The sequence below is a fragment of the Vipera ursinii genome (assembly GCF_947247035.1).
Source record: "Vipera ursinii genome assembly, chromosome: 2".
NCBI lineage: Eukaryota > Metazoa > Chordata > Lepidosauria > Squamata > Viperidae > Vipera > Vipera ursinii.
The window spans coordinates 115894778-115918509 of NC_139513.1; the positions used below are offsets into that span (position 1 = coordinate 115894778).

The window sequence follows — 23732 nt, forward strand, 5'->3', positions numbered from 1 at the left end:
ATTTTTACTGACAATTGGTTTTTGAGGGTGAAATTACAGTTTTAACATGCTTTGAAAGGAGAGGTTTGGATTTTCAATACTAAAAATGAATTTAATTTTAAAGTATTTTAACTTTTAAAAATACTTTATTTTGACCTATTCAAATACATATTCTTAAATGAATATATTCTGATCATACTCTGCTGGATCAATTCAGTCTATTCCTGAATGGCTGCTCGTTTTTTGCATTTCTGTTGCAATTTTCATATTGCCAAGTTTCCACTTGGGGGCACCCGTGGGATGCATTTGACAGTGTTCCCTATTCTGTAACCTGACTGCAAAGTTTCTTAAATATATCAAAATTCAGTTTGATGCTTGCCTAGATCACATCTACACTGTACGTTTGATGAGAATCCTGGGAGCTGTAATTTATCTCCAGTCTTTTTCAGGGTTTATCTATTGCTTTGGTAATTTACTGTAATAGTATTCCTTCCTAAACCTGTGTAATGCTGCTTTCTTTTATCTGCTTTAGTTTTGAGAAGACTACCTATGTCTGTAACTCTGTCTAAGATTCCTCAGGGATCTACATATAGTCCTGTTCATTCCTATTTAACATTTTTATGTACTAACTAGGTGAGCTTACCTGTTGTCATTGGGTTTAGTATCACCAATATACTGATGATACTCATGTATGTATCTCAACCCAGGGTCATTCAAGTGATGTTTTCTATCCCAGTATCTCGGGGTCATGGGAGCCTGGGTGGGGAAGAACAAATTTGAAAAGAAACTAAATTGAATGGCAATGGACTCCAGGGGGTCTCTGGGTACTCGGACCTCTATTTGGGGGATTGGGTTGCATTTCTCCAGACAGAACTGGGGTAGATTTTTGGTGTCTCTTGGATTTTGAAGAGCAGCAGAAGTAATAGTGAGAAGGACTTTTGCAAAAAAAAAACATCTTGTGTATTGGTTATGCCCCTTCTTGGATTGAAATATTCTGTTCATGGTCACTTATGCCTCGGGTACTTCCTGTTTGGACTATTGCAATGTGCTATGCCTAGGGCTGCCCTTGAAGACTTATTAGGTCCAGAATGTGGCAGCATAGGTAGTCATAGTCTGCAAAATGCACTTGCTCTCAGTAGACTTCTAAATACTTCAAATTACTGGTTACTACTTATAAAGCTCTTTATGGTACAGATTCAAATTACAGTTGCAAGAAAAAGTATGTGAACCCTTTGGGATTACGTGGAGTTTTGCATGAATTGGCCATAAAATGCGCTCTAAATGTCATGTAAGTCACAACAATAGAAAAACACAGTCTGCTTAAAATAATACTACACAAACATTAGCTGTTGTCATGTTTTAATTGAACATAAGATGGAAACATTCACAGTTCTGGGTGGAAAAAGTATGTGAACCTTTGGACTTAATAACTGGTTGACCCTCCTTTGGCAGCAATAACATCAACCAAACGTTTCCTGTAGTTGCAGATCAGACCTGCACAACGATCTGGAGTAATTTTGGACCACTCCTCTTCACAGAACTGTTTCAGTGTAGCAATATTCTTGGGATGTCTGGTGTGAATCGCTCTCTTAAGGTCATGCCACAGCATTTCAATCGGGTTGAGGTCAGGACTCTGACTGGGCCACTTCAGAAGGTGTATTCTGTTCTGTTGAAGCCATTGTTTTGTTGAATTACTTGTGTGCTTTGGGTCATTGGCGGACAGATGGTCGTACATTTTCCTGCAAAATGTCCTGATAAACTCTGGAATTCATTTTCCCATCAATGACAACAATCTGTCCAGGCCCTGAGGCAGCAAAGCAGCCCCAAACCATGATGCTCCCTCTGCCATGTTTTACACTGGGGATGAGGTTTTGATGTTGGTGTGCTGTGCCTTTTTTTCTCCACACATAGTGTTGTGTGTTTTTCCCAAACAATTCAATTTTGGTTTCATCTGTCCAGAGTATATTTTGCCAGTCGTGCTGTGGAACATCCAGGTGCTCTTTTGCAAACTTCAAACGTGCTGCAATATTTTTTTTGGACAGCAATGGCTTCCTCCGTGGTGTCCTCCCATGTACTCCATTCTTGTTTAATGTTTTCCTTATTGTAGATGTGTCAACAAAAATGTTAGCATGTGCCAGAGATTTCTGTAGGTCTTTAGCTGACATTCTAGGATTCTTCTTTACCTCATTAAGCATTATGCGCTGTGCTCTTGCAGTCATTTTTACAGGACGACCACGCCTAGGGAGAGTAGCAACAGTACTAAACTTTCTCCATTTGTAGACAGTCTGTCTTACCGTGGACACATGAACATCAAGGCTTTTGGAGATACTTTTGTAACCCTTTCCAGCTTCATGCAAGTCAACAATTCATGATCGTAGGTCGAGAGCTCTTTTCTGCGAGGCATGGTTCACATCAGACAGTGCTGCTTGAGACCAGTAAACCCAAAACAGGTATGTGTTTTTAAAGGGCAGGACAGCTGTCAGCAACACATCCAATATCATCACACTGATTGGAGTCAAGGGTGGCTCACTCCTGGCTCCAATTAGCTCTTGGAGAAGTCATTAGGCTAGGGGTTCACATACTTTTTCCACCCTGCACTGTGAATGTTTACATGTTATGTTCAATTAAAACATGACAACAGCTAATGTTTGTGTAGTATTATTTTAAGCAGACTGTGTTTTTCTATTGTTGTGACTTACATGATTTGGCTCATTTTATGGCCAATTGGCCAATTGGCTCATTTTATGGCCAATTCATGCAAAACTCCATGTAATCCCAAAGGGTTCACATACTTTTTCTTGCAACTGTATAGTTTAGATTGCCTGTCTTCAATAGTTTCTGCCAATTCCATATAGTAGGAATTGTGATTTTTCTGTCACAATACCTGCTGTATGGAAACTTTCCACCTGATTCAGATGGCCCTAACCCTGCTGTTCTTTTATAAAATTTTGAAAACCTGTTTCGTCCCCAAGCATTGGACCACGGGAGTGGATAATTTCAACTTATGGTTATGATTTCAGCCTTGCTGTAATGTGTTTCCTATTATTTTATCTTGTTGGTCTTTTTCTGTTTGGTTTTTAATTTTTTATAAGCTGCCTAGCTTGCAGACTGGTACTACATTTGCACCCCCAACATCATTTTAGAATCTAACACAAAATGCTGCAGGGTTCTCTGGTATATGTTTCAATACATATATTTTTCTTAAAATACCATGATTGCAGTTTCCACTGAAAACAGCTCATTTGTTTTCTCCTGTCATTTTTACTCTTTAAGAGTACAGAAAAAGTTGGTCTCAAGAGTCTAATTTACTCCAAAAGATCAAGCTTGTAACTCAGTGTTTGTTTACTTCACTTGAAGAAGTTGAATTAATGATTGTTCCCCAGATGCTCCTTGAAATGTAATAGTTTTGTAAATGTTCAAGAAGCAAAACCAACAGAATAGAATACTAACTTCAACTACTCCTAACAGAAATATAAAGATTTGCAAAATGTCTATGGAGATTCTCAGTCATCCAAGTCATAGTTATCACAAAGGTGCTTTTTTACGAGGCAACTAGACTTTCTTGTTTTTCTTTGAAGACATTTCACTTCTCATGAGAAGCGAAATGTCTTCAAAGAAAAACAAGCAAGTCCAGTTGCCTTGTGAAAAAGCACCTTTCGGATAAAGATTTACAAAGTTAGAGATAACTTGTCTTTTACATTCAAATAACATAAATATTTATTTATTTATTTATTTATTATTGGGACTTGTATGCCGCCCTATCTCCTGAAGGACTCAGGGCGGCTAACAACAATAAAACACAATAATACAAATGTTAAAAAAAGAGATTAAACTAACAAGCCTCAGTGATAAAATATTAAAAACATTTTTAAAAAACAAAAACAAAACCCTATCGTCAGTCCAGGTCAGCCTGATGGAAAAGAAATGTTTTGAGGTTGCGACAAAAGGACCGGAGATCTGGGGCCATCCGGAGCACAAGGGGAAGCTGATTCCACAGGGCTGGCGCTCCCACAGAGAAGGCCCTCCCCCTGGGGGTCTAGCCAACGGCACCCTGAGGAGGCCCTCCCTGTGTGAGCGCACTGGGCGATGGGAAGTCGTTCCTGGCAGCAGACGGTCCTGCAAATATGGGCTGGATATTTAAGAATAACTAGAATTCTGAGATTCTATAGTAACACCTTCTATTTTATATTTTTTTTCAGTATTGAAAAAGTCAGCTCATCACTGAATTTATTTCAGTTTGCAACATTTTCAAATTCTATATAGAATTCCTTTTTGCTAGATATCTGAGCAGCTCATAATTTTATAATCATAGTTTTACCAGAGATTTAATGTATTTAATATTTCTTTTAATTTTTATATATTGTATTTTATTGTATTGCCCTGTACACCGCCCTGAGTCCTTCGGGAGAAGGGCGGTATAAAAATTAAATTATTATTATCATTATTAATATACTATTCTGTCCAAACTTGAGGCATTAAAAATTGGCATTTACAGCCATCATTGGATTTTTCCAAATAAACCAGAATTCTTTTGATGGATTAGGCCAGACATATCAAACTCGCGACATCACGTGACATTGTGCAACGTATCGGGACAGTTTCGCTGGCAATGGGGTGGGCGTAGCTTCCGGATGACATGTCCGGCCTGTGGGCCGGGAGTTTGACACCACCGGATTAGGCAAAAAACATTACTTAGATTTGTTGCAATGTTTATAATTACAGCAGGATCATTCCTGGGAGAAAAATATGGACATTTTAAGAATAATTTATATAATTTGAGAATTAGAATGTCAGATTCTTTAGCTAATGCATAAGACCTAGAAAAATGGCAGAGGAAATTGAAATGGATAGTTGTAAGGTACAATAATTATTGTGAGAATTAAATAAAAGTATGAAGTATAATGATAGTAATGTATGGGTTGTTCTCAGAGTCTTAGTGCTGATGGATCAATCAGTTCAACCAATACTGCTGTATGTAATATCTTTAAAGACAGATGCAGCAGGGAAAAAAATATTTAAATACTGTCTTCTTTTTTCCTATGCATTATCTAGGCTGTACCCCTCGGAAGTGTGGAAGAGGGATAACAGATGCCATAATAAACAGGGAAGAAGCTGAGCAAATCCGTAGGTAAATATTTTTTTTTCCCAGACACAGAATGTCCTTGTTAAAAACTTCAGAATAGTGTGGTGATGGTGTTTTCTGTTTGATGTATAAATAGCATACAGTTATCCCCTTGCTGTGATTGCATTTATGATGACTCTGAACAAATGGTAGTTATGACTGGACCTTATAATTATGGATGATGCAACATCCCCAGCCATGTGATCATCACAATTTACAACTTTCCCTGCTGGCTTCCCACAAGCAAAGTCAGTTGGGACACTGGCAGGAAGTTGGAAGTTTCAATCATTTGAGATCTTTGTTTAACAACCTGTGCAGTTTTTTTTTAACAGTGACACCCAGGAGGGTCATCACTAAGATAACACAAAGTGGTGCAGTCACATAATTTTTCAGTTTATGACCATGTTACTTAACAACAGAATTACCAGTCACAATAGCATTGTTAAACAAGGACTTCCAGTACACGTTATTTTTATTTATTTATTTTTTATTTTAATTCCATTTATATCCCGCCCTTCTCCGAAGACTCAGGGCGGCTTACAAGCTTAGCAGTAGCCTTCATTCTATGTATATGCCTGCTTATTAGGGCTTTCACACACACACACCCCAAGCGGCATTATTACAAAGTCAGCTTAATTGCCCCCAACAATCTGGGTCCTCATTTTACCTACCCTGCCCATGCTGCAGATGTCTAAAAGAGTTGCCTTGGAAGACATACAGACTTGATCTGGGTTTCAGCAGCCAAAGATGGGCATCAGTTTCCCATACAACACGATTTCCATTGTCTTCAGTATTTCAGCTGAAAAGATACAGCAGAGCAACCAGCACATCTCCATTTAAAAGGATCTTAAGAGATAATTTTCCTCAAGAGCTGCTCTCGGGTAAAACAGAATACTAGGCACTAAAGGCAATATATAGTGTATACTTTGTCTTAGGGCAGCTTCCAAATGTTTCCTGTAGTTTTGCCCTTCAGAACATAGCATCTCTTGCTTACTTTAGAGAAGCACTTAATTTGTGGTCCTCCACAAAGGTTGCCCCTGTCCTTTACTTTTGAAATTTGATCTCGTGACTATGTATATTTATTTATTTTTATTTTTATTCCATTTATATCCCGCCCTTCTCTGAAGACTCAGGGCGGCTTACAAGCTTAGCAGTAGCCTTCATTCTGTGTATATGCCTGCTTATTAGGGCTTTCACACACACCCCAAGCGGCATTATTACAAAGTCAGCTTAATTGCCCCCAACAATCTGGGTCCTCATTTTACCTACCTCGGAAGGATGGAAGGCTGAGTCAACCTTGAGCCTGGTGGGATGCGAACCTGCCCTAATTGCAGGCAGCTGGTGTTACTTAAGGAGGCATTAGCCCACTGCTCCACCAAACATTTTCATACCATTCAAAGGAGTCAATAAAAAAAGCTTAAGAAGAATAGAAAAAGACATAGAACCTATTTTCTCCAGCAGCCAATAACCAGACAAGCACGGATGAGAGCACCAGCCAAACAATCGAGCAGAAAACAATCCCTAATCAAGGAACTACCAAGGAGAAAACCACATCCCCACTATTGCTGGCAGGGCAAGCTATTGTATAGAAACTGGGAGCAAACCTCATGCTTACTCATACTGATTTTTTCTATAAGAAAACAGTCAAGAGAGCACCAAAGACTCCACATTCCACTAATTTCCCCAGTCCTAGTCAAGAGGACTACCGTATTGGTGAAATATCTGGGGATTCTTGTTCCCCATTTAAAGAGACTTACATCCCTTCCCCTGATTTAAAGCTTTTAACATGAAACGTACTTTTTGGTCTGCATTCTATTTACATTCAAGCATGCTTTTGAAATAAGTTGCCATTATTATTTCATTTAACAGGTATGGAATTGAGGTTGGGAAGGCCAAAGGATCAAATGCTTCCTTTTAAAACATGAGATTATACCTCCTCTCTAGCTATTAACTTGTTTATTGACAGTGATACCAAATGAGCATGATACTGGCCATAATTTAAAACCAGGTTTCCAAATTGTCTCCATTGTATTTTCATATTTTGGCATTTGGATCTTGAAATCCAGAAAACCTATCTAGAATAGTTTGCTCCATCTTAGATACACCTCCCAAGGACACATACTGTACCTCTTTTAATGAGTATGTTTGTTTGTGTATATAAACACAATATTTACTTTATGGATATGCAGTTTTATACTCTGTGCTATATGCCTCTGTTTCAGCATGTGATATTCCTATGAGATGTTGATTGGCTCAGCATGAATGTATATTTTGGTCTTGTTAAACAGTATAGTATGCTGTTGAGAATAGGAGTCGTATTCACTATTTTCTCTCTTGCCAGCCCTATCCCCTGGATAGCCTAAATTGTTGTTCTACCTATATTTGAAATTTAATATTGTGGGGGGGAGCTAAGTTACTTACAAGATGCTAACCGCACAAAGATTATAGATTTATTTTCATGATTAATAATTATTAAACCCCTTTTTCCTGTTTCTGACACAACTGGTAATAGTACATTAAAGCTAATAGGGATTCATGTGTTAATAAAGTAAGGAGGGAATATTTGTTTTCAGCTGCTAAACTTTAGCTGGAAAAGTAAACCTTGACCAGCCATTATGTTAGTTATGCCGTTTTGTCGTTTTCACTAGCAAATGCTTTGCTTCTTTCTGAGTAATGTGTATGGCAAAGTGGCCCTCAATGGTAAACACAGAAAGAATGGAAAGCTTTAATTAAGGGCTTTTTCACTTTTTCCAGTAAAGATGGGCAGCTCTTTTCATCACAAAAGGTACTTCAGCTGCTCCCTTTTCATTCTCTCTACTGCATTTTTTAAACTCTTCTATTCAGCCTATAGATCCCCATTTTCCTATAGAACAATATTTCATTAATAATGAACTAGATTTTCCTATCCTTTGCTCACTTGTAATTCAAAATTTGTTGCTGACCTTTGGAGCAAGAAACACAATAGTAGCTGAGGCTGTTTCCCAGTCACACTATCTAGAAATGACTGTAAGCGTCGAGCTTTGGATTTTGTCGCTTTTATTAGCAAATGCTCCACCTCTTTCTGAGTAATGTGTGTGGCGCAGGTGGCCCTCATCATCTACAGTATTTTATTTCTATTTTTGTTAAAGGAAGTCCAGATCATGCAGGAAAGTTAAAGTAACTGTAGCTTGAAGCTTCCCCCCCCCCTTTACATGAGCACAACGTTCAGGATAGCTTTTGTCTGTGCATAAATTATCTATTTTTAAGGTCACATCTACAGGTTTTTTTAATCCATGGTTTGAGCCCTTGAGAATGAAGCTCCACAGATAATGAGGGCCACCTGTTAATGCTGATTTACCTGCTATGAATCCAAGGGGGCTTGCCTTTTCTGTTTCTTCTCTATCAACGGTGGGAAGTTGTATTTCAAAAGCATCTGTAAACAACTGGGGGAAAACCTGTGTTTTGAGATTGTTGTTTCGTCCACAGAATAGCAGAGAGGGGACTGTCCCTGGGAGGATCGGATGGAGGGGTGAGCAGTGTCCTGTTACTTTCTTACATACTTCTTGTATTCAGGCAAGATTCTTCAGATTATGTTTTACGCTGTCTTTCGGGGAGAAGTACCAGTCAGACAGAAACGGGAGTCCATCCTCATCTTCCATTTATCCAAATGTTCAGTTTAGTTACTAATAGGAATCTCAGTTGTCTGTGATCCAGTAACAATGAATCTCAGATTTTGCCATTCGATCTTAGTGTCTTTTTTATTAGGACATGTACACCCTATTCAACAAGGAATCAACATGTCCTTGCCATTGTTTGAAAGCCACAAAGTTTCTTGATCTGGAATAGTGAGAAGGACCCACTTTCAACCTGCCTTTCTGTTCTCTTAGAACTGTACATTGCCAGTTCTTTCCTTGCCCAAGGTCTGTCAAATAAGTTTCCACTAGGATATATTAGTTAGTTGCATCAATGTGCTCATTTGCTATTATGCTGAATGTCTTTAAGCACAGAATTTTAATTGCACTAATGATTGCATGATTGAACTTGATTGATTGGCTTAGGAGCTTTCTTCCATAAACAAATGTTATTTGTATGCTTAAATTGTAACATATTAATAGCACAATCATGATAAAAGAAGGAAAAGAATACAATTTCATGCAGTGTGATATTGATTAATTAATTTTACTATTGAATAAAGTATTTCAAAATAATATTGGGTTAATATTACAGTAATTTTAATTACTGGAATCATATCACATATCAATTATTAGTAAAAATAAGAACTGTTAATCGGAATAAATTGTATAACTTGTTTTTACCAAATTTAAATAATTTGTCTTTGTTAGCTAAAACAGACAAGATTTAAGTGTATCTTAAAAGCGACCCAAACTTTGCATATAGTACAAGTCTATGTACAAAATAACTGTTCATAAAGAGTTTTCAAGTTAAATTCAGAATTATTTTTAAATATATAGTTAATTTTAGCATTGATGCATAATCCACAAATTAGTTTACTAAGTCTTTTTTATGTATCTCATCTATTATGATGGCTTCTAGCTATGTTATTGCACAGTAAAAACCTAACTTTGATTTTATCTGCTAATGTTACTGATTTTGGATTCCAGCAATACAGTCCTTAACTTGTTCAGTTTCTGGTTCTTATTTCAGTAACAACTTAGAAATAAGCCCCAACAAATATTTTGAGTTTTGAGTTAACAAGTTTTTAAAATTCAGTCAAGTCTCTTGAGTATTCTTCCTTATTTGAACTATACTATCTATTTGGAGATATTGAAACCAATTAAACAATTCTAACCATTCTAAGGAGAGAATCTTAAAAGATTTCATTTTTATTTTATCAGTATGAATTTCCACTAGTCAATTTTTTATATATATTCACCCTCAGGAAAATAAATACGTAATATTGAAGCAAGGGTTTCGGATTAAACAACTGGTGTAATAATATAATTTAAGGTTTGATACTGGTAATCCATTTCTTTCACATCTTGCAAAATCTTAAATTTTATTGCCAGTTTTTTATTTGATCAAATAGAATTAATTATTCATTACAGATACACATTTAGTATCTTTTCTTCATTTTTTATTGAAATTATTTGAAATTGAAAGTTAATTCTTGGTAAAATATCCATTTTTACTACAAATATGCTTTCTGATCAGGACAAGTTTAACATTTAACATTTAAAATATCTGCCATTATGTTTTGTTTCCAAATGTATGAATAATTATTCTTAAATAAATCTTTTTATATTTCGTTAAGTAAAATTCCTAGGTACTTAATTGATTTAACAGAAATACTATACCTTTTTTTCTGACAGATTCCATATAATTCTATTGTCTTGTTTTGATTAATGTGATATCCTACAGTCATGGCCGAAATTGTTGGCACCCAAGAACTTTTTCCAGAAAATCAAGTATTTCTCACAGAAAAGTATTGCAGGAACACATGTTTTGCTATACACAGGTTTATTCCCTTTGTGTGTATTGGAACACAACAAAAAAAGGGAGGAAAAAAAGCAAATTGGACATAATGTCAAACAAAACTCCAAAAATGGGCCGGACAAAATTATTGGCACCCTTAACTTAATATTTGGTTGCTCACCCTTTGGAAAAAACAACTGAAATCAGTCGCTTCCTATAACCATCAATAAGCTTCTTACACCTCTCACCAGGAATTTTGGACCAGTCTTCCTTTGCAAACTGCTCCAGGTCTCTCTTATTGGAAGGGCGCCTTTTCCCAACAGCAATTTTAAGATCTCTCCACAGGTGTTCAATGGGATTCAGATCTGGACTCATTGCTGGCCACTTCAGAACTCTCCAGCGCTTTCTTGCCATCCATTTCTGGGTGCTTTTTGACGTATGTTTGGGGTCATTGTCCTGCTGGAAGACCCAAGATCTCAGACGCAAATCCAGCTTTCTGACACTGGGCTCTACAGTGCGACCCAAAATCCTTTGGTAATCCTCAGATTTCATGATGCCTTGCACACATTCAAGGCACCCAGTGCCAGAGGCAGCAAAACAACCCCAAAACATCATTGAACCTCCACCATATTTCACTGTAGGTACTGTGTTCTTTTCTTTGTAGGCCTCATTTCGTTTTCGGTAAACAGTAGAATGATGTGCTTTACCAAAAAGCTCTATCTTGGTCTCATCTGTCCACAAGACATTTTCCCAGAAGGATTTTGGCTTACTCAAGTACATTTTGGCAAACTAATCTTGCTTTTTTATGTCTCTGTGTCAGCAGTGGGGTCCTCCTGGGTCTCCTGCCATAGTGTTTCATTTCATTTAAATGTCGACGGATAGTTCGCGCTGACACTGATGCTCCCTGAGCCTGCAGGACAGCTTGCATTCCTTTGGAACTTGTTTGGGGCTGCTTATCCACCATCCGGACTATCCTGCGTTGCAACCTTTCATCAATTTTTCTCTTCTGTCCACGACCAGGGAGATTCGCTACAGTGCCATGGGTTGCAAACTTCTTGATAATGTTGCACACTGTGGACAAAGGCAAATCTAGATCTCTGGAGATGGACTTGTAACCTTGGGATTGTTGATATTTGTCCACAATTTTGGTTCTCAAGTCCTCAGACAGTTCTCTTCTCCTCTTTCTGTTGTCCATGCTTAGCGTGGCACACACAGACACACAATGCAAAGACTAAGTGAACTTCTCTCCTTTTTATCTGCTTTCAGGTGTGATTTTTATATTGCCCACACCTGTTACTTGCCCCAGGTGAGTTTAAAGGAGCATCACATGCTTGAAACAATCTTGTTTACTCACAATTTTGAAAGGGCGCCAATAATTTTGTCCGGCCCATTTTTGGAGTTTTGTTTGACATTATGTCCTATTTGCTTTTTTTCCTCCCTTTTTTTGTTGTGTTCCAATACACACAAAGGGAATAAACCTGTGTATAGCAAAACATGTGTTCCTGCAATACTTTTCTGTGAGAAATACTTGATTTTCTGGAAAAATTTCTGGGGTGCCAACAATTTCGGCCATGACTGTAATACTAAACCATAGTGTCCTATATCTTCCTGATTGAATGTAGGAAGTCTGTTAATTGAATAAGTTTAACTACAACTTTCTGTAACACTCAAGATTTTGGTAATGTATCTTTATAATAATGTAGGATTAGCCTATCTGGTCATATTTCCTGTCTGTGTCTGGCTTAGCTGGAATGGCTGACATCAATCTTAGAATTCTGAAAATAGGATTCTCCCACTGACTCCTTTACAGCCCCCAAAGCTAGATGGGTCTGAATCTTTGCCCACCTATTTTGCAACTGTGAACTATGCTGTCTCTTAACTGACTGTTTGCTGGACAAAATCTTGCAATATATTGTTGAATTATCATCAGGTCCTGGATTTTTTTTCCATTTTTAAGTTTTTAATTGATTTTTTAGTTTTGATTTCTGTTATGGCTTAAGAGCTTTTTGTTGATTAGTAAGATTTAAAATGATATGCCATTCAAATATTCAATTTTTGCTAGGTCAGATAGCTGTTTGCTATACAATTCCAAAAGTAATTGATGAATAATGTAATTTGTTGTAGAGATGTATTCATTCTGTCCCAAATAGAAGTTATCTTTTGTTTATGCCCTTCTCCTAAAATTGATAAGCTAACAATGTGTGTAGTTTATATTTTTGTTTAGGATGATTTTTATAAATTTCACATACTTCCAATAAAACAGGCTGATTCAGTATTGCTTTTATCTTTTTTCTCTAAATCATAGGTTGAACGTATGACTTCTTTTCAGTTGTTTCAGATCATTCAACAAGAAATCCCTCTGCTTTTGTATGGCTTTCCTTCTATTTGATGGAAGAGATATGGACAACTTTCTCATAAATGCTTTAAAGTATTAGGCAATCATATTTTAGTTAAAAGGCCTATCCTACTTCCCAAGTGAAGATTTTTAAAGTCAGATGTTATCACAAATAAGATTTTATTCCCTGTAACATAGTCTAAACCAGGTTCGCCTGGTGCGCCAGTTGCGGCCCTATCTGGACCGGGATGCCCTGTGTACGGTCACTCATGCGCTCGTGACCTCTCGCCTAGACTACTGTAATGCTCTCTACATGGGGCTTCCCTTGACCACTCGGAGGCTCCAACTGGTACAGAATGCGACCGCGAGAGTTGTCTTGGGAGTTTCCCGGTACTCCCATGTTACACCTTTGCTCCGCGAGCTGCATTGGTTACCAGTTGTCTTCCGGGTGAGGTTCAAGGTCTTGGTTATGATCTTTAAGTCCTTACATGGCATGGGTCCGGGATACCTTGAGGACCACCTGCTGCCGGCGTCAACTCCCCTCCGCCCTGTGCGTGCCCACAGAGAGGGCCTCCTCAGGGTGCCTCCAGTCAGGGAATGTCGATTGGTGGCCCCCAGGGGGAGGGCCTTCTCTGTGGGTGCCCCGGCACTATGGAACCAACTGCCGGTTGAGCTCCGGATGGCATCGGACCTCCGATCCTTCTGTCGCGGGTTGAAGACCCACTTGTTCGAGTTAGCTGGTCTGGCCTGAAGGGGTATTTGGGTTTTTAATTGGTTTTATTATTTCACTATTGTTATATTTTAATTTGGGCATGGTTTAATTTTCTTTTAATTTTTGTATATCTATTTATATATGCCCTGTGAACCGCCCTGAGTCCCTAGGGAGAAGGGCGGTATAGAAATCCAATAATAAAATAAAAAAAATAAAAAAATAAACCAGGGGTCAGCAACCCGAAACAGCAAAAGAGCCACTTGGCACCGGTTCGTCATACATTCAAAAAAGTGGGAGCCGCAAAATGTACGCGCGCATGTGGGCACGCATGCACATGCGCAAAACAAGCAAAAACATACACCACCCCTACACCCGCACCGCATCCTGAGCCGCACACACCTGTCGCTGCCCAGTGCCGCCAGCTTATGGGGGGGAGGAACAGACTCGCAGGCCGAGGAAGGAAACAGCCTTTCAGAGGATCCCGCCTGGCCCCCCTCGGAGGCAACGGGCCCTTCCCCGGCCGAAGGAATCCTCGCGAGTGTCTCCTGCAGCGCGGCTCCCTCAAGCCGTGAGGCACCTGTGCGACGGCGGCAATGGGTCTCCCTGGTGACGGGCACTGGGTTGCGGCAGCACCTTCAGCCTGGGCACCTTCGGAGCCACCCGAGCGCCCTGCCCCTCTCCCGGGACCTCCAAACCTCTGCGTTTGATGAACACAGCAGCTCTCCAAACATGGAGGCGGAGGTTTGGAGAGCTGCGCAGCTTTCCAAACCGCCGCCGCCCCATTTGCAGAGCTGCTGCATTCCTCCGCGTTTGAAAGAAACATGGACAAACGCAGCAGCTGTGCAAAGAGGACGGTGGCAGTTTGGAGAGTGCGCGCGCACCTCTCCAAACCGCCGCCGCCCATTTGGAGACCTGCCACGCTTGTCAAACATGGACGAACGCGGCAGCTGTGCAAACGGGATGGTGGCGGTTTGGAGACTGCGCGCACACCTCTCCAAACCGCCGCCGCCCGTTTGGAGACCTGCCGCGCTCGTCAAACATGGACGAATGCGGCAGCTGTGCAAATGGGACGGCGGCGGTTTGGAGAGGTGTGTGCGCACTCTCCAAACCGCCGCCACCCGTTTGGAGACCTGCCGCGCTCGTCAAACATGAACTAACGCGGCAGCTGTACAAACGGGACAACGGCGGTTTGGAGAGTGCACGCGCACCTCCAAACCTCCGTCGCAGGCAGCAGTTCTGCAAACTGGAGAGCTGCTGCCTTCGTCAAACATGGACGAAGGCAGCATCTCTGCAAACGGGGCAGTGGAGGTTTGGAGAGCTGTGCGCGCAGCTCCACAAACCTCCGGCGGAGGAGGACTGGGAGTCGCAGGAGATGGCTCAAAGAGCCGCATGCGGCTCCAGAGCCGCGGGTTGCCGACCCGTGGTCTAAACCATACTGAGTGTTATTGGTGAAGGGTGGTTGTTTGCTGCTCTAAAATTGTATGTGTTTAAGATAGCTTTATGTTCATGTGTGATCTGAATCACTTACAAACTGCTAATTGCTTTGCTATTCCCACAGATTAAGGATCAATAAGGAGAATATTTGTAGCTCAGGATTGAAATGAGAGGTCCTTGGTATTCTCTGAGCTTGGTTGTTTTCTTGCAGATATTTCATTACCCAAACTATGTAATATCATCAGTGTTCAAGATCAGACACCACCAAGTAACCCTCAGGTTAAGGATTATAATATTCATCTGCTATGACATAAGAATATATATATTTTTCATGCAGATCCTTTCACTATTTTTTATTTATGCTGGTATACTAATACCTCCGTGTCGGAAGCACCAAAGTGCTTCCATAGTGAAAGGATTTGCCAGTGATATCACCATTGCCTGGGAGATGCTAAATTGGGGGATCCTTTTGAGTCCTCATGAAGTTTTCTACTCATGGTTACGCACTTTTGAAACACTGGGTTGGCAGGTGCTGGAGAATGTTGACTAGAACGTATCTCATCCTGTGGCAGCAATGGGTTTCAAACGTGAGCCTGTCAATTGTCAGCCCAGCGTTCTAACCTCGTGAGCCACTGTGTTCCTATTTATGCTGATCAGCAGATTCTCATGAATGATTGTCTTTCTTGACCTTTTGTTTCTATTAATGCCCTTTGTACAGTTTTTGTAGAAACTGAAAGCTTTGTTTTTAATTTCCTTTGTCAGTAAATTGTAAAGCTAATTTTGATTATTATCTGAACAGGTTCCTATATAATCTGACCAAGGTCATGAAAGAGAATAGTACTGCTGTTGCTCCTAATGTTAATTTTTCAAAATAAATAAATAAATTAGATGTTCCATGGAGAATATAAGAAACTGATTCCTGAATAAAAATATACCATGGCTTTACCTTATTAAACAAATAACCTTTGTTTGAATTTTATTTCATATATAAACGTAGTATAAATAAAAATATAGTGTCAGGCAATTTTTCTTGGTGATGTATACTTCCCTTCTGGAAGGTGCTAATGTATTGCTCTTTATTGTAACATGAGACCACTTCAGAGGATTGTTCTTTTTCTGTCTGGAGGCTTATTCTGAAAAAAATTGAAGCCAGAAAAAATTCAGACCACTTAATTATAATTCATATTATCTCTTCCCATCTGCCACATTACAGTTCAGCAAAAAGTCAGGGTATGTGGAAAAGTTGCACATTCCTGCTGTACAATTTAGTTTGCTTGTTCATTTTATCCAGAGAGAAGAAGCAGAGTGATAAATACACAATAATTTGCAACCATTTGAATTGGCTAAGTATTGGAGGAGTTAATTGTTATTAAATATTTTTAGTTATTGAAGAAATTGTTATTTAAGTCATTAACCTGTTTCTTAACAGTAATATATATCATGGTTTAAATCACAATTTAAGTCAAATCCACTCCACTTGAAAGTTCATAACTTTTCCCCCTCCAGAAATAGTGGTAAGGCTCAGTGTATTCGTAATTGGTAACCATTGTGTATGAATAATTTACACAAATAATGAACTGTCGTAAGTTGTGACTATAGCCTGCGGATAGCCTTGGGTTAGGCTGAAACAGGAAAGAAGATTTAACCAGCAAGGTATTTAAAAGACTTGACAAATACTTAACACACACACACACACACACACACACAACTCAGAGTATGTTTGACTTTCCTTAATTCTTGGGAAATATTTACAATCAACACAATTTTAAATTAAGTTCTGAGAACATTGTAGAATAGGAATGTGACTTCCAATCTGTCTTCTTTTTAAAGAAAGCAACATGCCTTAAATATTTTCCATTGTCTGTATTTACATACCTATTTTATTTATTTATTCCTATTTCAGGCTTCAATTCTAGATTTGCACTCTGGAGCCCTTTCTTTGGGGAAGCATTTTGTTAATATGTACAGGTAAATTTGGAATTGCATTTTAATATATATACCTTTAGAATGATTGATCTTTGTTCTTTCAGCTTTCAGTCTGTTAAAGATGTATAAAGCACAAGCTAATCTATTTTTAGCAGTTTTTCTTCATTTAGCAAATAACAGGTGATAACCCTTTTGGGGATATTGGATGTAGAAATAGGCTCTTGTTCATTTTAGAATATTTTTTTAAACAAGCTGTCAGTTTTCCATAGTAATTTCTATTTACTAAAATTGATCTTGTGTGTTAGACTTACCGTAATAAGTATTGTTCTGAAATGTTAAAAATAATTGCTTATTAAAATTGTGATCTGAGTGAACAATTTAATTGAAAAAATATTGAAAGTAATTGCTTGGGACAAAGATTTAATCTGCATTATCTGTGAATTGGTTTCATGAGTCACTTTTTCCCCCCTCCAGATATTTTAATGATAAAATCCATGACATCTTCACAGAAGAGGATTTTCAGTTATACCAGTAAGAAAATCCAGATATTATAAAATTTTATTTTTGCTTTCTGCAGTCAGCCAGTTAGCATAACCTCATTATACTAGTACCCATTGTTTATTACTGTATTTGATCCGGGGTCTTGTTATGTAGCAGAGAAAGATGATTCAGTTTGCATTGTAGAACTATTAGCTCAGGAAACCTTTTAATAGCTTGAAGGGAAGAATCTTCGTGTTATCAATGTTGTTTTACCACTAATGAATGGAGGGATAGAGAACAGAAAGAATTTGGTTAGATGTAGCTTAAGGCATTCTAGACTTTATTTAATCCTAGCATTTGATTTTGGTACAGTCCACTACTTTAATGGCAAAAGAGAGAGAGAGTCTCTTGTGCAGCTTTCTTTTTAAAGATTAGTAATACTTAAGACTAGTAATAATTGATATGAAGATGCCATCATCTTCTGAGAGGTAGGTTAGGCTGAGAGAGAGTGACTGTCCCAAAATTAACCTGTGGGCTTCTGTGGCTGATGATGGACTAGAACCTGCATCTCCCTCCTCCTAATCCAGCATTTTAACCACCACACCACATTGGCCTTGGCTGCTATCAGTTGTTCATTGCCATTGGAGATGACTTGAGAAGGACTGTGGGATGATGCTTAAATAGAAACTCGGAGAGGGTGTGTGCTTAGTGAGAGCATTCTGGACCTGTCAATAATTTTCAGGGGAATATTTGTTATCTGATTGTTTTGGGAAGGACTAATTGTAGTTCTATGTGATATTTTGAACCCAGAAAAGATAAAGTAGTCTTAATTATATTAATCTGATTCATGAATGAATTCTAACTGTAGATGTTATGCTCGCCATTCAGTTTATACTGTGTATTTGCTTCTTTTACTGGATACTGCCTCTAATATAGCTAGTTCTAGGTAGAAGATTCATTCTGAAAAGGCAGATAAACACAAGTCTAAATGGTGGGTTGATATAAAAAATAACCTTTCATTTTGGATTATCATTTCTGGTCATGGCTCTGTTATTAAAGAGCATCTGATGGTTTTAGATATAATCACAGCTATTGTGTCAGAGAGCACAGAAGAAATTCTTAAAGGATTTTTAAGTACAATTCAGTATGTGGATAGCCTTCAGAATGGCAAGTTGAGGGAATAGCTGAAGAAAAGCCTTATTGTCTACTTGAGTGGCTGAATTGATTTTTGTCAAATAGACTATGTGAATAGAAATTAGTTATTGAGGAAGATTTTTAAATGATGGGAAAAGCTTACTGAAAAAAGAAAAAAAGCCTTTCAAACTGATTTGCTTTGGTAAAATAAGTTTCCTGAATAAACTTTTCTGAATAAACTTTTTTTAAAAAAAAGGTAGATCTGAGATTTGGAAAAGAAGTGTGGATAATGAAAGAAAACAGCATTTGTGTTATGTGCAAGTTTGTGCTGTTAGATCAGTGCTTCCCAAACCTGGATAAATTACCCAAAATTGGGTAAAAGTGGTTTTTCATTCAGTAATGACACACCAACCCATTATCCACCATAACAGGGACATTTAAATTGACTTAAAATTTGCCATGTTTATTGAAATACATTCAGAAATCTCTCAAAGTATTCCTGTTAAGATGAAAATCAATAAAAATGACAATGAAATTATTGTTGAAATGATATAAAAATGTTTTTATAACACCGGTAGTCCTTGAATTATTACCAGTTGTTCAAAGTTACGACTCACCTTTCAATAAGATTTTCTGTTAAGCAGTTTTGGGTTATGAAGAAAAAGGCTGGGAAGCACTTTTTATTGTGCTTGTTAGATAGACAATTTCTTTTCTTCTAAATCTTTTATCAGTGTTGATAAAAATTGAGAATATGGACACTGGCTTCTGTCACATGTAATGCCCAAATGGTCAACGGAGCGGGTGGGAGGGGTTAAAAAGGCAGTGAAGGTCAGTGGGAGGACACTAGCATGCAGGCCAGCATGGGCTGCAGAATATAGGGGGCCAAGGGGGCAAAGATGTGTTGGGGTGGGGGAGTTGAAGTGCATCTGTGGTTTTTAAGTGCAGGTAGGCTGCCAAGCACCTGAATTTTGATTACATGATTACAGCATTACATTACAGAGATGCTGTAATGGCTGTAAATTTGGTTGACAGGGCATAAATACCGTTCATTCAGTGCGCCTGTAACTTTGAATAGTTGCTGAACCAAGAGTCATAACTCAAACACTACTTAGAGTTTTACAGCATTGGCTTAAATTCTAAGTCTTTTTTTCCCACCTGTTTGAATATTGGCTGATTTTCTTCTGAGTCTTGAAAGTGAGAAATAACAGCCTAGTTTTTAGATAATACTTCTCTCACTGGTTCCCACTCTGCCTGCTTCAGGCCTTCCACCCAAATGTGACAGAATTTCTCTTGGCCTCCACTTCCATTAACAAAAGCGTTCGATGGGTGAAAAGCTTTTCCATGGCAAGATTGAATTCACCCATTGTGACTTATAAATCTGATTTATGACACATGATGTGTGAAACCGGGCACAGTTAGAAAAAAATAACAAATTACACTTTTTTTTAGATTGCAGGTAATAGTAGTAAAGTATAAAGTACAAGTCATATACAGTATTTGTATCATTGGAAGGTTCTGAACTGAACTGAACTGTGAACAAATTAATGCAAGCTATTCTCTCTAAGGCTGCTATCTACGATGTATTATAATTAATTGTGCTACACATATGTTAAAGAATATTTGAGACAATGTGAATGGATTTCTTTTAATCTGTATATGTTAGATATTGTGAAATAAAAGAATTATTTAAAATAAATCCAATGTTTTGTGCAGAGTTTTACTCAGTTCTGATGCTCTTTTCTTATTTGTAGTGATGTGAGGCTCAGAATTCAACAAAAAATAGCTCTTGCTTTTGGCATCAGCTCATCTTCCATGTATTTGACGAAACCAACTTTCTTCTCTAGAATAAATAACTCAGAAGCAAAGACAACCCATGATGAATATTGGCATCCCCATATTGACAAGGTAATGGGATATTGAAATATTATTTTCCTTACTATTCTTTTAAATGTCTACCTTTGGTATTGGTGTCCTGTGTGCTAGCACTCTAATTAAAGAGTCACAATAGTGTGATGTAATTTTAGCATGTAAGTACAATGTATACTTTCTCAGAAGTAACCCTTGCTGAGCTTAATAAAACGTATTCATAAGTAAATGGATATAAATAGAATGACTTTTAAATTTGTAGTAGTCCCATTTTGGTGAGTCAAAACTTAGAAGTTAAAAACTGGGATTGTTTCCGATTAAGTTACATAATCAATCTGGCCATTCTGTTGATTATTATTATGTTCTGCTGGATAATATAAAAATGTAGGAACAAAGAATAGCATCTGTAGCATTTTGTTCATTAGGAGAATTTTCTTATCTTGATAAGGCTAAAATATTTTTAGTATGTGACTTTGAGGAACTTATTTGGGGGTATTTTATTTTCTTATTTTTTTTTAGAATTTTCTTTTATCATGTTGGCTTTCTATTGCCTTTTATATTTGTACCATGTAGTCCATTATTTATACAGTTTACATTCTACTTTTCTGCTCAAAAAAGTAACAAAGTAGTAAAAATGTTTCACCAATAGGCAATCCTCCCAATGTAAGTTCAAATACTATAACATTCCAATTTATTTTTCTACTGTTTGAATGAGGCTATTGAGAGTAGCTTTGACATTTTCCTCCATCTAGTCATACAATAAACCTAAAACCACTCCAGCAATTTTTGCTGCTTTTCTTAGCAAGTTGTCATTCCTCTTCAAATAAAATGATAGAAATAGTTTGATTTGATTCAATATGATTTGTTCCAGTAAATCATACCATTTTGTAAAAACTTGCATTACAGTTTTCCACAAAATGTTTATTTTTTCAGATATTATCTTGCTTAATTTTAGTTAAAAATATTTTCATAATCTCCTCCAAATTTGTTGCTATCTTGGCACTTCCAAGGTTTTTTTTTTAAAGAAACATTTCATCCATTTTTTTTTTAAAATCATCTATCTTATTTTATTGAATTCAACATAGCTCCTGTAATAATAATAATAATGGAAGGATTGCATAGATGAATAAAAATGCTAAATCCAGTCTAAAAATCTGGCTGGCTGTGCAGCAAATTATATATTTTAAACTTGTATGTTGGCCAACATTCAGTGACAATGGACATTTTGCAACAATCAAAAATATTAAATAAAATCAATAAAACATAAAAAAAGAAAAAGATGTTAAAAATAATCCTAGTAGACAATGCTTTTTGAGGGCTTTAGTAATAATTATGTAGTAATAATTTGCATTATGCAAAGTCTGTGGAAAAACGAAAGGAATGAAAATAGTTTAAGTAGATAGGGTTTCCCATTATTTGAGCTTTCACATAGAGTGTGGTCTATTTCATTATAGTCTCTTCCTTGCTTTTAGAAGAAACTCAGAATTATATGCGTAGATTTGTTTTTTGATCAGTGTCTGTTTGTACCAATATATGCTTTCACATTACATAGATTGAACTTAATGATTCTATTAAAACTATGATACAGTAAGTCATTGGGTTTTTTTCCTTTAAGGAAAATTGCAGATCTTTAGTATAGATTTTCAACCCTTGATATGGAGATTCCTATATAATGTTTAGGTTCTAAAAATTGTTTCCTTTGTATGACTCGGGTAACATCTTTTCTCATGTTGTTATTGCAGCCTGTCATTTTTAAATCCACTGTCAAATTAGTCTTGATAGTTTCAAGTAGAACTTGTTCCTTTTCCATAACATTTTTAAATAATCTATCTATAGAGGCAGATACTCTTAAAATGAACTTCTGGATCCGTTGTTCGAAAATATCTTTAGATATTGTCCAATGTTAAAATATTTCGCTTAATTTTATAATTGTAAATTTGCATATTCTTTATTCATTATGTTTAGTTCATTTTAACACCTATTTTTAAAAGCTTTATTATCTTAAAGAAAAAAAGCAAAACAAAAGCATTTTCCCACAGGAAGGATTTTTATCATTAATTCCAAAATCTAATTTCATATTTAGCTGGACCCTTAGTCCATTTGTAACTTTCTAAAATCTAACTTTTAATCACCCTTTTGCTGTTTTTTTTTAAAAAAAAGTGTTTAAATTTTAGTTAAAACTTATTTGGCTAAGGATTGAAGAAAATATTTGGTGCTGTAAAACTTGCCAGGTTAAAGGTTCATATAATAGCTGAAAATAGTTAGCGAGTAATTTCTGAAAGTGATTAGAAAAGGAAATTTGTAAACTTAGTATCCTTACTCGGAATGGGACGATTCACTGCAGCCAGGTGGGCATGACTGGATGGATGTGGCTATCTGTCAGGTGGGTGTGGCCAAGTGGGGTGGCTGGGTCGACGCAGAGGATTAGGTGGAGCCGGCTCAGGGCAACTGACTCAAGGCAGCTGAGTTGGTTTAGCCAGGTGGACACAGCCACATGAGTGTGCCCAGGTGGGCGTGGCCAGGTGGGCGCAGAACAAGTCACCCTGGGCAACTGAATGTGGAGCCAACTCGATGCTCCACCAGAAGAAAAACCACCTGGAGACATGCTGGCAAACTGGAAACAGGGAAGCAGCAAAATTTGAAAGGCAAGAGGTGGATTTATCTCTCCTTCCCACTTGCAGCTTCATTTTTCTTCCTCCTTAACAAGGAGAGGTTTTTCTGCAAAATTTGAAAGGCATTTGCCAGAATGTCTCCGGGTGATTTTTCTCCTGGTGGGGTGTCCTGGCACACATCCACCTGGCCATGCCCACCCAGCCGCTCCAAGTCAGTTGTCCCAAGCCGACTGCATTTAATCCTCCACATCGACCCGGTCACACCCACCTAGCCATGCCCCCTGGCAGATGGCCGTGTCCACCTAGTCACACCCACCTGGCTGCAGTGAGTCATCATAGACACATCCTTACTGCCATGCTGCAGGCTTCAGCCACACACATGCATGCACACTTTCTCGGATGATTATCAGTTTACTAGGATGAAGAAGTTACAGTGAAACAAGGAACGTAAACAAAGCCAAAGCTTGCTTGCAAGGTTTGCTTTGGAAACGAGCATGCCGAAGAATTATCCACAATCAGCTCAGTGTTCAAAATTAGGTCAAGGTTATCAGCCACTCCAAAGGTTAAAGGCCCCAAAACCAAAATCACACACAAATGTTATACGTGAGCTGGATGTCTGGCATTTCCAGCAAAGAAAACAGGCAAAGTAGATTCTTAGATAGGTTGCAGCCAGCGGTCACCAATTAGAAGATTTACTTCTTTGCTTGGTGAGGAATCTAA

At 37.9% G+C, this 23732-nt stretch overlaps 1 protein-coding gene across 1 annotated transcript in view; it reads left to right on the forward strand.

Moving 5' to 3' along the window:
* Positions 1–23732, forward strand: part of OGFOD3 (2-oxoglutarate and iron dependent oxygenase domain containing 3) — a 58286-nt gene that overhangs the window by 9788 nt on the left and 24766 nt on the right. Inside the window, exons 3-7 of the mRNA XM_083352371.1 lie at positions 5032–5107; positions 8567–8609; positions 16898–16962; positions 17395–17451; positions 20286–20439. Of these exons, the coding sequence (XP_083208497.1) occupies positions 5032–5107; positions 8567–8609; positions 16898–16962; positions 17395–17451; positions 20286–20439 (395 nt within the window). The remainder of the gene's footprint in view (positions 1–5031; positions 5108–8566; positions 8610–16897; positions 16963–17394; positions 17452–20285; positions 20440–23732) is intronic.